General features: G+C 38.9%; 1 protein-coding gene across 2 annotated transcripts in view; it reads right to left on the bottom strand.

The window, feature by feature from the left end:
- Positions 1–15,620, bottom strand: part of APOOL (apolipoprotein O like) — a 122,966-nt gene that overhangs the window by 41,957 nt on the left and 65,389 nt on the right. For both annotated transcript variants that reach the window (XM_082680835.1, XM_082680836.1), the window contains one exon: positions 2,062–2,181. In XM_082680835.1, the coding sequence (XP_082536961.1) occupies positions 2,062–2,181 (120 nt within the window). The remainder of the gene's footprint in view (positions 1–2,061; positions 2,182–15,620) is intronic.

The raw sequence follows: 15,620 nt of genomic DNA, 5'->3' as shown, positions 1-15,620 counted from the left end.
TAGTTGCTATGAAACCATGGGATAAAAACAAAAAAAGAGATTTTCAAAGCAAAGACAATAGATATTATTATATTAGATAGGAAAGAATTAAATTATTTCTATTGATATATCTTGGTATTAGTAACTTTGTCTCAGACAGATACTTTCATGATGATCAGATGCAGAAGTTCATCCTGTTCATCATGGTTTAAAGCTGTACAAACCAACACAGACCCTAACTGCCACTGAGCTACTTCTCCTTGGGGACTGTCTCTTGAGAAAATTTCACCTCAAAATTATAATGCTTACTGATCAGTTGATTGGGAATAATGTAACTGTTGAGGAAGAAAACTTTGGGGAAATTTTCCTTAGCTGTGTTTAGGAATTCACTTTTACCACTGGAGGTCGCTGCTACCTAAATTTCGAAACACTAAGGAGTAGGAATAGAAATTGAATTTGCCCTGTGATTCTAAGTTTAATGTAGAATGTAATTTGAGCCGGAGGTAATTTTTAAAGAATAGATTACATTTTAAGGAGAACATTAGAGAGGAAATGTTTACATTGAAGATGAAATGCATTTGAAAGTGCCCTTCTTCAATCTATTCATTTCAGCATATTACCAGTGTAAAAAGTCCTTTTAGTCTTAAATTGGGTGACAGTAACAACAGCAATTTAAAGATCTCACAGGAACAATTAACCTCACTGAAAACAACTTTGAGAACACTACGGAAAATTAGGTGTCAAGAGACTTCAGTCTGAATCATCCAGCTGCTGGCATACAGCCTCAGGGGCATGACTCAGACCCTAATTAGTTAAGCTATTTCCTGCTGAGACCAAACTGTTAATAGTGTGTAGTACAACTAGTCAAACTATTAAAAGTGTATTATTAGAATTATAAAAGTCTATTAGAATTGTCTGACAGGCACAAATTTAAAAAAAATAACACCATGTATTCATCAGACGTTTTAAATATCTGAAATGACCAGAGTTCACAGATTTGATATTTCATAAGACCATTAGAATTTTCTTTTTAAAAAGAATGGATTAGAAACAAAAGAAAGCACAAGGGTTCACAATTGGATAGGTTAGACTTGAGGAAAAGTTTTGTGGTTATTAGGTCAGAATGATGAAAACAATGGTACCACCATTATCATTATGACACTGACACTGCAGATGTTGATGTTAGCACACATCTATGTTAATGCGATGATTATGAAACAGCAGTATTGTACTAGCTTACTCCACCCCTCTGCTGCTGGATAATGATGATTGAAGGCTAAGTATTAAAATAAGGTGAATTCTATTTTGCCCAATAGCTGACTATAGTCAAAACGGTCTTATGAACTAAACCTAACAAGTGAATATTTTACTCAGCCAAATAACTAACAATGCAGAAGTAATCTCAGAACTTCATATAAAAGGTCAAGCAATGTTTTGTACATGCCACGTGACATAAATGCTTGCTGAACTACTTTAATCTATGCAGTAGTGGTAGAGTAGATTAAATATGGCCACAAATTCTTTGCTGCTACTCATATTGAGAGATGGTATCTAATTCCCCTCCCATAAAAACTGGGTTGGCCTTAATGACTTCATTTAACAACAGAATGCTGTAGAAGTAACCTTCCTGGACACCTGAAGACAGGTAAGAAGCTTGGCAAATTCTGACTAAGGCCTCTTGCAACATATTCTCTAGGAGCCCTGAACTGTCCATGTAAGTTATCTGACTACCTGAGGCCAGGTGTGGATGCTTCAGTCAACATTCCCAGCTGAGCCCAGCCTTCTAGCCATCTGTGACAAGGTGCCAGCGAAGAGAATGAAGCTGTCTTGGACCCTCTAAATCAGCCCATTCACCTGATGAATACCACTGGGTGGCCTCTGTCAACACCACATGCAACAGAAGAATCAGCTGTCTGAAGTCTGATTAAATTTCTGACTCACAAAATCATGAGATAGAACAGTTGCTGTTTTAAACCACTAAGTTTTGGGGTAGTTTGTTACACTTCAATGAATAACTGGAACAACTGTTATGTAATAAAATGAGAACACTCTGATATGAAACCACTATCAGAATTCACTTACCTTGCACCAGCCAATATAACGACCAGTTGTAGTGCGAATGGACTCAAAGCCCATTTGTAAATGACCAGGCTGCTCATCAACATATTTAGACTGGAGAGGTGGTGCAGTATATATGGGGAGCTAGAAGGAAAAAAATTCATGTCAAAAATATAAAATAGCTGAACTTCCTTTTCCAGCAGTATGGCAGAATAAGAATCCTCATCAACATTCCTACTGAAAACAACTAAAAATGCTGATAAAATGTATTTTAAGCCAGCTTTTACCTTGATGTCATTTGCTGTAAAACAGATGGTTCATGGAGTATGGGATCAGGAAACAAAACCCAGAATGAGCTTGAGGTGGGCAATCTTACTGGAGAGCCTATAAAATTGGCATCTCAAGGTGCTGCATGCTCAATTTAAGGTTGAACTAGAAATAAACAGTTCACTCCAAGGAACTGTTAGGAAAACTGATTGTCTCAAAGATTGGGCACGGAGTAGAGAGGAAAGAAATATTTCCTAAGAATTGGCAAGCACAAGTGAGAACTCATAATGTGCAGCATAAAACTATCTTGATAATCTAAGAAATCTCAAATTAAGTATACATTTAAGGTGCTTCCAGGCTGGTATCCCCCACAGATGCTTGGCAGAAGCAAATGAACATCTCCTCTCTGAAGGAAGCTACCCAGACTTCAAAGATTTACAACAGATAAAGGTCCAAGAAATATGAGACCACAATTTTGAAAAATTAAAAAACACAAAGAAGCAAAATCAGAAAACACAAGGAAGCATCTGGACAAGAGCTAGCAGAAACAACAAAGAGCAGAATCAGAGCCACAAAAAATGTATATACTAGAACATATGGTATCAAATACATATATTTTTTATTTTTAGAGAAATAAAAGAGGAAATTTGAGTTAAGAGCAAGAGACTACAAAAATTACCAAAGCTAATGAAAATAAAGAGAAAGAGAACTTCTAGAACTGGAAATTAAAACAAATAAAGAACTCAATTGATAAGTTTTAATAGATTGGATACAGTTTACAGTTGCTGAGAGATTTTGTGAATTAGTAGACCTAAAGAAATTTTTATGCAAAGAAATGAAAAATAAGTATGAAAGAGATATGTATGATAGAGTGAGAAATATTAATATATGTCTAATCAGAGTTCCAGAGAAAAGGAGAAAGATGGGGCAGAAGTAATATTTGAAGAGAATAGTCAAGATTTTTCCAGAACTTATGAACACTTGACAGGTTCAGAAAACTAACATATCCCAAACAGGATAAATAAAAAGTACTCCACAATTAGACAAGTCATAGTAAAACTCTATAACACCAAGGACAAAGAGGGGATATTAAAAAAAAAAGCCAGAGAGAAAAGACAGATTACCTTCAAAGGAATAAAAATTAGATAAACTTTGATTTCTCAAAAACAACACTGGAAGACACAATATAATATCTTCAATGCACTAAAAAAAAGTAACTTAACTGAGAATTATATACTCAGTAGAATATCTTTTTTTCAAAAATGAGGGGAGAAGGACACAGACAGACAAAACCCAAGATAATGTGTAACCAAATGACCCTCAGTGGGAAATTTTAAAACATGTACTTAAGGCAGAATAAAAATATTCCCATTGAGAAGGTTTGTGATGGAAGAAGGAATGATTAGCAAAGAAAGTGGTAAATATGTGGGTAAAACTAAAACAATGAATGTATAAAATAATAATTTTTAGGCATGTGTTTAAAAAATAGAACTACATCTCTGAGTATCAATATAGTATAAGTTAGGAAGGGATGTCAGAAATTAAAATGTTCTCGGTTCTTAATATGGCTTGGACAGAGGGTAAATATACTGATGAGACTTGAAATGAATGCAGGTTAAAATTTCTAGGGTGACCAATAAAAGAAAATAAAAAGAAGGCAGAATTAACAAACTATGTTATAGAAAAAAAAGAGAGAGAGAAAATAAAGCAAAGAAAGGAAATAAAAGAACAGAAGAGGTAAGAAAAACAAAAACCACAAAAACTTGGTAGAAATGATTCCAAAGATATTAAAAATTATAATAGATGCAAACGGATAAAATGATCTAGTTGAAAGACAAAGATGACGAGATTGCATTTACAAAATACAGCCAACATTTTGTTTATGAGACATTGTTAAAACAACTATTTAGAAAGGTTAGGGAAAAAAAGGAATAAAAAATACATATTGGGCAAATAGCCACCAAAAGAAAGCTACTATAAGCTATATTAATATTAGACAAAACAGACTTTGAGACAAAAATCATTACTAGAGATCAAGTGCCTATATTAAGACAAAAAGTTTAAATAATGAGAGAGTACATTCTTAAACTTGTATACATCTATTAATATATTCTCAAAATACATGAAACAAGGGGAAATAGACAAATTTGCCATCATAGAGGAAGTTTAACTTATTCTCCATGATGGCTGATCAAAAACCAGATTAAAAATAAAAACTAATAGTAACGAGCAGAAGTGGGCAAACTATAGCCCATGGACTAGTCACCAGTTTATGTAAATCAAGTTTTATAGGGTCACCAGCTATACTCATTCATTAACGTATTGTCTACGGCTGCTTTTGTGCTACAACAGCAGTTGAGACGATGTGACAGAGTTGCATATGTTTAAAATATTTACTATAGGGCATTTTAAGAAAAAAATCTATTGACTGCTGGTACAGAAAAATATATTCAACAAGCTTGATCTCACGGATATATATAGCACAGTGCATTGAACAACTGCAAACTACATAATATTTTCAAGCACAAATGGAAATGTATAAAAAACTGACTGCACCCTGGACCATTTCAGGAATTGAAAGTCTTAGGAAATTTCAAAGGACTAATATACAGAATATGTTCTCTTAACACAAAACTCCCACAGCTAGGTCATACTTACTAGTAACAGAATGAGTGTTTTCTTCTTTACATCAGAAACATACAAAATGCCACTCTCACCACTTCTGTTCAACATTTTACTGGACGTTCTAGTCAGTGCATTCAGAAAAGAAAAAGAAATAGAAGACACTAAGTTGGAAAGGAATAAATAAAACTATCTCAAATCGGGAAGATGGCGGAAGAGTAAGACATGGAGATCACCTTCATCCCCACAGATACACCAGAAATACATCTACACGTGGAACAACTCCTACAGAACACCTACTGAACGCTGGCAGAAGACCTCAGAACTCCCCAAAGGCAAGAAACTCCCCACATACCTGGGTAGGGCAAAAGAAAAAAGAATAAACAGAGACAAAAGAATAGGGACGGGACCTACACCAGAGGGAGGGAGTAGTGAAGGAGGAAAAGTTTCCACACACTAGGAAGCCCCTTCATGGGCGGAGACTGCAGGTGGCGGAGGGGGAAAGCTTCGGGGCCGCGGAGGAGAGCACAGCAACAGGGGTGTGGAGGGCAAAGTGGAGAGATTCCCGCAGAGAGGATTGGTGCCGACCGGCACTCAACAGCCCGAGAGTCTTGTCTGCTCAGGGCGGGCGGGGCTAGGAGCTGAGGCTCCGGCTTTGGTCGCAACGCAGGGAGAGGACTGGGGTTGGCGGCATGAACACAGCCTGCAGGGGGTTAGTGCACCACGGCGAGCAGGGAGGGAGTCTGGGGAAATGTGTGGACCTGCCGAAGAGGCAAGAGACTTTTTCTTCCCTCTTTGTTTCCTGGTGCGCAAGGAGAGGGGATTAAGAGCACTACTTAAAGGAGCTCCAGAGAAGGGCCCAAGCCGCAGCTAACAGTGAGGACCCCAGAGACAGGCATGAGACACTAAGGCTGCTGCTTCTGCCACCAAGAAGGCTGTGTGCGAGCACAGGTCACTCTCCACACCTACCTTCCGGGGAGCCTGTGCAGCCTGCCACTGCCAGGGTCCAGGGATCCAGGGACAACTTGCCCGGGAGAACGCATGGCACGCCTCATGCTGGTGCAATGTCACGCTGGCCTCTGCTGCCGCAGGCTCACCAAGCATCCGTACCACTCCCAACCCCAGGCCTGAGTGAGCCAGAGCCCCCAAATCAGCGGCTCCTTTAACCCCGTCCAGTCTGAGCGAAGAACAGACGCCCTCTGGCGACCTACACTCAGAGGCGGGGCCAAATCCAAAGCTGAAACCCAGGAACTGTGAGAACAAAGAAGAGAAAGGGAAATCTCTCCCAGCAGCCTCGGGAACAGCGGATTAAATCTCCACAATCAACTTGATGTACCCTGCATCTGTAGAATACCTGAATAGACAATGAATCATCCCAAACTGAGGAGGTGTACTTTGAGAGCAAGATTTATGATTTTTTCCCCTTTTCCTCTTTTTGTGAGTGTGTATGTGTATGCTTCTGTGTGAGATTTTGTCTGTATAGCTTTGCTTTCACCATTTGTCCTAGGGTTCTATCCGACGGTTTTTTCAAAAAATTTCTCTTAATAATTATTTCTTATTTTAATAAATTATTTTATCTTACTTAATTTTATTTTATCCACTTTCTTTCCTTTTCTTCCTTCCTCCCTCCCTCCCTTCCTCTCCGTCTCTCTCTCTCTCTCTCTTTCCTTCCTTCTAATTTTTCTCCCTTTTATTCTGAGCCGTGTGGATGAAAGGCTCTTGGTGCTGCAGCCAGGAGTCAGTGCTGTGCCTCTGAGGTGGGAGACACAACTTCAGGACACTGGTCCACAAGAGACGTCCCAGCTCCATATAATATCACACGGTGAAAATCTCTGAGATCTCCCTCTCAAAACCAGCACCCAGCTTCACTCAACGACCAGCAAGCTACAGTGCTGTACACGCTATGCCAAACAACTAGCAAGACAGGAACACAACACCACCCATTAGCAGAGAGGCTGCCTAAAATCATAATAAGTCCATAGACACTCCAAAACCCATGACCAGATGTGGACCTGCCCAACAGAAAGACAAGATCCAGCCTCATCAACCAGAACACAGGCACTAGTCCCCTCCACCAGGAAGTCTACACAATCCACTGAACCAACTTTAGCCACTGGGGGCAGACACCGAAAACAACGGGAACTATGACCATGCAGCCTGCAAAAAGGAGACCCTGAATACAGTTTGACAACCAAAATGAGAAGACAGAAAAACATACAGCAGATGAAGGAGCAAGATAAAAACCCGCCAGACCTAACAAATGAAGAGGAAATAGGCAGTCTACCTGAAAAAGAATTCAGAATAATGATAGTAAAGATGATCCAAAATCTTGGAAACAGAATAGAGAAAATGCAAGAAACATTTAACACGGACATAGAAGAAATAAAGATGAAACAAGCAACGATGAACAACACAATAAATGAAATTAAAAATACTCTAGAAGGGATCAATAGCAGAATAACTGAGGCAAAAGAACGGATAAGTGCCCTGGAAGATAAAATACTGGAAATAACTACTGTAGAGCAGAATAAAGAAAAAAGAAAGAAAAAAACTGAGGACAGCCTCAGAGACCTCTGGGACAACATTAAATGCACCAAAATTCAAATTACAGGGGTTCCAGAAGAATAAGAGAAAAAGAAAAGGACAGAAAAAATATTTGAAGAGATTATACTTGAAAACTTCCCTAATATGGGAAAGGAAATAGTTAATCAAGTCCAGGAAGCATAGAGAGTCCCATACAGGATAAATCCAAGGAGAAACACGCCAAGACACATATTAATCAAACTGTCAAAAAATAAATACAAAGAAAACATATTAAAAACAGCAAGGGAAAAACAACAAATAACACACAAGGGAATCCCCAAAAGGTTAACAGCTGATCTTTCAGCAGAAACTCTGCAAGCCAGAAGGGAGTGGCAGGACATATTTAAAGGGATGAAGGAGAAAATCCTACAACCAAGATTACTCTACCCAGCAAGGATCTCATTCAGATTTGATGGAGAAATTAAAACCTTTATAGACAAGCAAAAGCTGAGAGAGTTCAGCACCACCAAACCAGCTTTACAACAAATGCTAAAGGAACTTCTCTAGACAAGAAACACAAGAGAAGGAAAAGACCTACAATAACAAACACAAAACAATTAAGAAAATGGGAATAGGAACATACATATTGATAATTACCTTAAATGTAAATGGATTAAATGCTCCCACCAAAGGACACAGACTCCCACCAAAGGACACAGACCATATATATGCTGTCTACAAGAGACCCAATTCAGACCTAGAGACACATACAGACTGAAAGTGAGGGGATGGAAAAAGATATTCCATGAAAATGGAAAGCAAAAGAAAGCTGAAGTAGCAATTCTCATATCAGACAAAACAGACTTTAAAACAATAATTATTAGAAGAGACAAAGAAGGACACTACATAATGATCAAGGGATCGATCCAAGAAGGTATAACAATTGTAAATATTTATGCACCCAACATAGGAGCACTTCAATAACTAAGGCAAATACTAACAGCCATAAAAGGGGAAATCGACAGTAACTCATTCATAGTAGGGGACTTTAACACCCCACTTTCACCAATAGACAGATGATCCAAAATGAAAATAAATAAGGAAACACAAGCTTTAAATGATACATTAAACAAGACGGACTTAATTCATATTTATAGGATATTCCATCCAAAAACCACAGAATACACATTTTTCTCAGGTGCTCATGGCACATTCTCCAGGATAGATCATATCTTGGGTCACAAATCAAGCCTTGGTAAATTTAAGAAAATTTAAATTGTATCAAGTATCTTTTCCAACCACAACACCTTGAGACTAGATATCAATTAAAGGTAGAGATCTGTAAAAAATACAAACACATGGAGGCTAAACAATAAACTACTTAATAACTAAGTGATCACTGAAGAAATCAAAGAGGAAATCAAAAAATACCTAGACACAAATGACAATGGAGACATGACGACCCAAGACATATGGGATGCTGCAAAAGCAGTTCTAAGAGGGAAGTTTATAGCAATAGAATCCTACCTTAAGAAACAGGAAACATCTTGAATAAACAACCTAAACTTGTACCTAAAGCAATTAGAGAAAGAAGAACAAAAAAAACCCTTAGTTAGCAGAAGGAAAGAAATCATAAAGATCAGATCAGAAATAAATGAAAAAGAAATGAAGAAAACGATAGCAAAGATAAATAAAACTAAAAGCTGGTTCTTTGAGAAGATAAACAAAATTGATAAACCATTAGTCAGACTCATCAAGAAAAAAAGGAAGAAGACTCAAATTAATAGAATTAGAAATTAAAAAGGAGAAGTAACAACTGACACTGCAGAAATACAAAAGATCATGACAGATTAGTATAAGCAACTCTATGACAATAAAAGGGACAACCTGGAAGAAATGGACAAATTCGTAAAATAGCACAACCTGCCAAGACTGAATCAGGAAGAAACAGAAAATATGAACAGACCAATCACAAGCACTGAAATTGAAACTGTGATTAAAAATCTTCCAACAAAGAAAAGCCCAGGAGCAAATGGCTTCACAGGCGAATTCTATCAAACATTTAGAGAGGAGCTAACACCTATCCTTCTCAAACTCTTCCAAAATACAGCAGAAGGAGGAACACTCCTAAACTCATTCTACGTGGCCATCAACACCCTAATACCAAAACCAGACAAGGATGTCAAAAAGAAAGAAAACTACAGGCCAATATCACTGATGAACATAGATGCAAAAATCCTCAACAAAATACTAGCAAACAGAATCCAACAGCACATTAAAAGGATCATACACCATGATCAAGTGGGGTTTATTCCAGGAATGCAAGGATTCTTCAATATACGCAAATCAATCAATGTGATACACCATATAAACAAACTGAAGGAGAAAAACCATATGATCATCTCAAGAGATGCAGAGAAAGCTATCGACAAAATGCAACACCAATTTTTCATAAAAACCCTGCAGAAAGTAGGCATAGAGGGAACTTTCCTCAACATAATAAAGACCATATATGACAAACCCACAGCCAACATCGTCCTCAATGGTGAAAAACTGAAAGCATTTCCACTAAGATCAGGAACAAGACAAGGTTTCCCACTCTCACCACTCTTCCTCAACATAGTTTTGGAAGTTTTAGCCACAGCAATCAGAGAAGAAAAGGAAATAAAAGGAATCCAAATTGGAAAAGAAGAAGTAAAGCTGTCACTGTTTGCAGATGACATGATACTATACATAGAGAATCCTAAACATGCTACCAGAAAACTACTAGAGCTAATCAATGAATTTGGTAAAGTAGCAGGATACAAAATTAATGCACAGAAATCTCTGGCATTCCTATACACTAATGATGAAAACTCTGAAAGTGAAATCAAGAAAACACTCCCATTTACCATTGTAACAAAAAGAATAAAATATCTAGGAATAAACCTACCTAAGGAGACAAAAGACCTGTATGCAGAAAATTATAAGACACTGATGAAAGAAATTAAAGATGATACAAATAGATGAAGATATACACCATGTTCTTGGATTGGAAGAATCAACATTGTGAAAATGACTCTACTACCCAAAGCAATCTACCGATTCATTGCAATCCTTATCAAACTACCACTGGCATTTTTCATAGAACAAGAACGAAAAGTTTCACAATTTGTATGGAAACACAAAAGACCCCGAATAGCCAAAGCAATCTTGAGAACGAAAAATGGAGTTGGAGGAATCAGGCTCACTGTCTTCAGACTATACTACAAAGCTACAGTAATCAAGACAGTACGGTACTAGCACAAAAACAGAAAGATAGATCAATGGAACAGGATAGAAAGCCCAGAGATAAACCCATGCACATATGGTCACCTTATGTTTGATAAGGAGGGAGGAATGTACAGTGGATAAAGGACAGCCTCTTCAATAAGTGGTGCTGGGAAAACTGGACAGCTACATGTAAAAGTATGAGATTAGATCACTCCCTAACGCCATACACAAAAATAAGCTCAAAATGGATTAAAGACCTAAATGTAAGGCCAGAAACTATCAAACTCTTAGAGGAAAACATAGGCAGAACACTCAATGACATAAATCACAGCAAGAGCCTTTTTGATCCACCTCCCAGAGAAATGGAAGTTAAAACAAAAATAAACAAATGGGACCTAATGAAACTTCAAAGCTTTTGCACAGCAAAGGAAACCATAAACAAGACAAAAGACAACCCTCAGAATGGGAGAAAATATTTGCAAATGAAGCAACTGACAAAGGATTAATCTCCAAAATTTACAAGCAGCTCATGCAGCTCAATAACAACAAAAAAACCAACCCAATCCAAAAACGGGCAGAAGACATAAATAGACATTTCTCCAAAGAAGATATACAGGCTGCCAACAAACACATGAAAGAATGCTCAACATCATCAGAGAAATGCAAATCAAAACTACAATGAGATACCATCTCACACCAGTCAGAATGGCCATCATCAAAAAATCTAGAAGCAATAAATGCTGGAGAGGGTGTGGAGAAAAGGGAACACTCTTGCACTATTGGTGGGAATGTGAATTGGTACAGCCACTATGGAGAACAGTATGGAGGTTCCTTGAAAAACTACAAATAAAACTACCATATGACCCAGCAATCCCACTACTGGGCATATACCCTGACAAAACCATAATTCAAAAAGAGTCATATACCAAAATGTTCATTGCAGCTCTACTTACAATAGCCAGGAGATGGAAACAACCTAAGTGTCCATCATCGGATGAATGGATAAAGAATATGTGGCACATATATACAATGGAATATTACTCAGCCATAAAAAGAAACGAAATTGAGCTATTTGTACTGAGGTGGATGGACCTAGAGTCTGTCATACAGAGTGAAGTAAGTCACAAATAGAAAGACAAATACCATATGCTAATACATATATATGGAATTTAAGAAAAAAAATGTCATGAAGAACCTAGGGGGAAGACAGGAATAAAGACACACACCTACTAGAGAACGGACTTACGATATGGGGAGGGGGAAGGGTAAGCTGTGACAAAGCGAGAGAGTGGCATGGACATATATACACTACCAAACATAAAATAGATAACTAGTGGGAACCAGCCGCATAGCACAGGCAGATCAGCTCGGTGCTTTGTGACTACCTAGAGCGGTGGGATAGGGAGGGTGGGAGCGAGGGAGACGCAAGATGGAAGAGATATGGGAGCATATGTATATGTATAACTGATTCACTTTGTTATAATGCAGAAACTAGCACACCATTGTAAAGCAATTATACTCCAATACAGATGTAAAAAACACGCAAGCAAACAAACAAACCAAAACTATCTCCATTCACAGATGGTATGATCTTGTATATAGAAAATCCTAAGGAACCCCCATAACCCCTACTACAACAAATAAACAAATTCTGTAAGGTTGCAGGGTAAAAGATCAATATACAAAAATCAATTGTATTTTTATACACTAGCAATAAATGATCCGAAAATGAAATTAAGAAAGCAATTCCATCTAAAAGAGCATCAAAAATAAAATACTTAGGAATAAATTCAACAAAGAAGTGTAAGACTTGTACACTTAAACCTACAAAAATGTTGAAAGCAAGAGAGAAGATGTAGATAAATGGAAATACATCACAGACATTCCATGTTCTTGGATTACAAGGCTAAATATTATTAGAATGGCAATATTTCCCAAATTGATCCATGGACTTGAAGGAACCGCTATGAAAATCCTGATTGTCTTTCTTTTCCCCATATAACGAAAATTTGATGCTAAAATTCATACAGGTGTGAAAGGCAAACAGAATAGCCAAAACAATCTTGAAAAAGAAGAACAAAATTGGAGGACACATACTCCTCAATTTCAAAACTTGTTACAAAATAATAGTATGGTATTGTTATAAGGATAGATATATAGATAAATGGAATAGAATTTTGAGTCTAGAAATGAACCCATGCATTTATGGTCAACTGATTTTTAACAAGGTAACAAAGAAAATTCAATGGAGAGACAATAGTATTTTCAACAAACAGTACATGGACAACTGGATATTCACATACAAAAGAAAGAAGTTGGACCCCTACCTCATGCCACATACAAAATATTAACTCAAAATGGATCTCAGAACTAAATATAAGAGCTAAAATTATACAACTCTTAGAAGAAAACGTAAAGGTAAATCTTCATGACTTTGGGTTAAGCAATGATTTCTTATATACAACATCAGAAGCACTAGCAACAAAAGCAAAAAAAAAATAAATTGGACTTCATCAAAATTAAAAACTTGTGCTGCAAATGATACCATCAATATAGTAAAAGGACAACCTATGAACAATACTTACAAATCATGTATTTCATAAAGAACTTGTATCTGGAATATATAAAGAACACTTGCAATTCAACAGTAAAAAGGCGATTACCCAATTTAAAAATTGACCAAGAATTTGAATAGACATTTCTCCAAAGATGTACAAATTACCAGTAAGCACATGAAAATATGCTTGATATCATTACTTATTAGGGAAATGCAAATCAAAACTCCAATGAAGTATCATTTCACACCCACTAGGATTGCTATAATCAAAAAAGAGACAATAACAAGGGTTGGTAAATATGTGGAGAAACTGGAACCTTCATACACTGCTGGTGAGACTGTAAATGGTGTAGTTGCTTTGGAAAACAGCCTGGCAGTTCCTCAAAGGTTTAAAGATACAGTTGCCATATGGACCAGAAGTTCCACTCCTAGGTCTATACCCAAGAGAAATGAAAACATATGTTGACACAAAACTTACACAACAAAGTTCATAGAAGTATCAGCCATAATAGCCCCAAAGTGGAAATAACCCTAATGTCCATCAATTGATACATGGATAAACACCTGCTGTATTTACAGAATGAACTATTATTCAGCAATAAAAGGAAATGACATACAAATACATTCTATAACATGGATGAAACTTGAAAACATTTTGGTAATTGAAAGAAGTCAGTCACAAAAGGCCACATATTATATGATTCTATTTATATGCAATGTCTAGCATAGGCATATCCACAGAGAAAGAAAGCAGATTAGTGGTTACCAGGGCCTTAGGAGAGACTGAAATTGAAGTGATGATAATGGGTATAGGCTTTCTTTCTTTCTTTTTTCTCTTGGAGGGGCTTTCTTTTTGTAGTGATGAATTTTTTCTAAAATTAGCAGTAATGGGCTTTCCAAGATGGCAGAAGAGTAAGAGGATGTGAAGTTCATCTCTACCCACAAACACATCAAGAATACATCTACAAATGGAACAATTCTCACAGAGCACCTGCTGAACACTAGCAGAGGACCTTGGACACATAAAAGGAGAAGAAAGATCCCACGCAACCAGGTAGGATGAAAGAAAGAAGAAAGGAAAAGGAAGAGGAGAGGAAGCAGATTATGACCTGCACCGCTGGCGGGGAGCTGAAGATGAGGAGAGGTTCTTGTGTCTGCGGAAGCCCCCTCACGAGTGAGGAGATAAGCTGGGACAGAAGGGGAGCTTCGGGAGCTTGGAGGGGAGCCCAGCAACTGGTTGGTGGCAGGCAAGACAGTGAGACCTACACAGGGGGTCCGTGCCAGAGCACTGCACACCCCAGCCTGAGACAGATGTCTGCTGGTGCACACAGGGGCTGCGTGCTGGAACATGGGATTTGGCGGGCAGACCAGGGGAGAGGGCTGCTGCTGGCTGTGAGGAGACAGCCTGAGGGGACAGGAGTGAGGAGCTCCGCAATCAGGAATGCTCATGGAGGAAGCCAGGACCACCACAGAAGCAATGTGTTCGTGTTGAGTGATGCGCAGTGGGTGGGGCCCCCATTGCAGCCTTTCTCCTCAAGTGCCAGCCCATGCCTCCATGAGCACTTGGGAGGGCTCCCACCGGAGCCGGCACATGTGCCCCTGCAATCGTCTCCCCTGCCCCCCCACCTCTCTGCCTGGGCAACCTGCTCGCCCCAGTCACTGCCTGATGGGCTCACGCATTCCAATTGCTACTCCAGCGCCCTGCCACCAGGGTGGCCTGCTCGCCCCAATTGCTGCCTTGGCTCCTTCCTGCCTGATGGGCTCGTGTACTCTAGCAACCTCTGGAGAGACTCCAGTGAGAGGAACACATGCAGAGGTGGGGCTGAAACCATAGCTGCGCCCCAGGGGTCGTGGGACTAAGGAAGAAGAGCTGAAATCTCTCCTCGCGCTGTGTGAACCACGGAGTTACACCTCCACTGACGGCTTCCTAAATTCAGTGCCTGCGAAACATCCAAAAGGACAAGTGCTCCTGTAGCTGGGACAGGTCTGGCTTTAGCAGCTGTGGGCTTTGTGGGCACGTACACGTGGGGATTGGGCCAGGTCAGAGTCTGAGCTGCCTCCATAGCTCCTACAGCAGGTCCAGGTGCACAACTACTGCAGTCCTGGGACCTGACCTCAGTGGATCTGTGTGAGTGACCGGGTGAAACCAATGCTTGAGAGTCACTATGGCCAAGTGCTCGCATACCCACAGTTAAGGTGGGACCAACAGCAGTGCCAACAACAGTGTACTTTGTGAGCCCACACAATGGGCGAAAGGGGACACAACAGAGCACATTCACAGGCGAACAGCTCCAGAGAAGGAATACACATTGACTTCTCTCCCAGTGGGAGTGCTCCAATCCCACCCACTTCACACCGCAGA

Source organism: Grampus griseus (genome assembly GCF_964374135.1).
Source record: "Grampus griseus genome assembly, chromosome: X".
In the NCBI taxonomy this organism is placed as follows: domain Eukaryota; kingdom Metazoa; phylum Chordata; class Mammalia; order Artiodactyla; family Delphinidae; genus Grampus; species Grampus griseus.
This window is presented reverse-complemented; position numbering and strand designations above follow the sequence as displayed.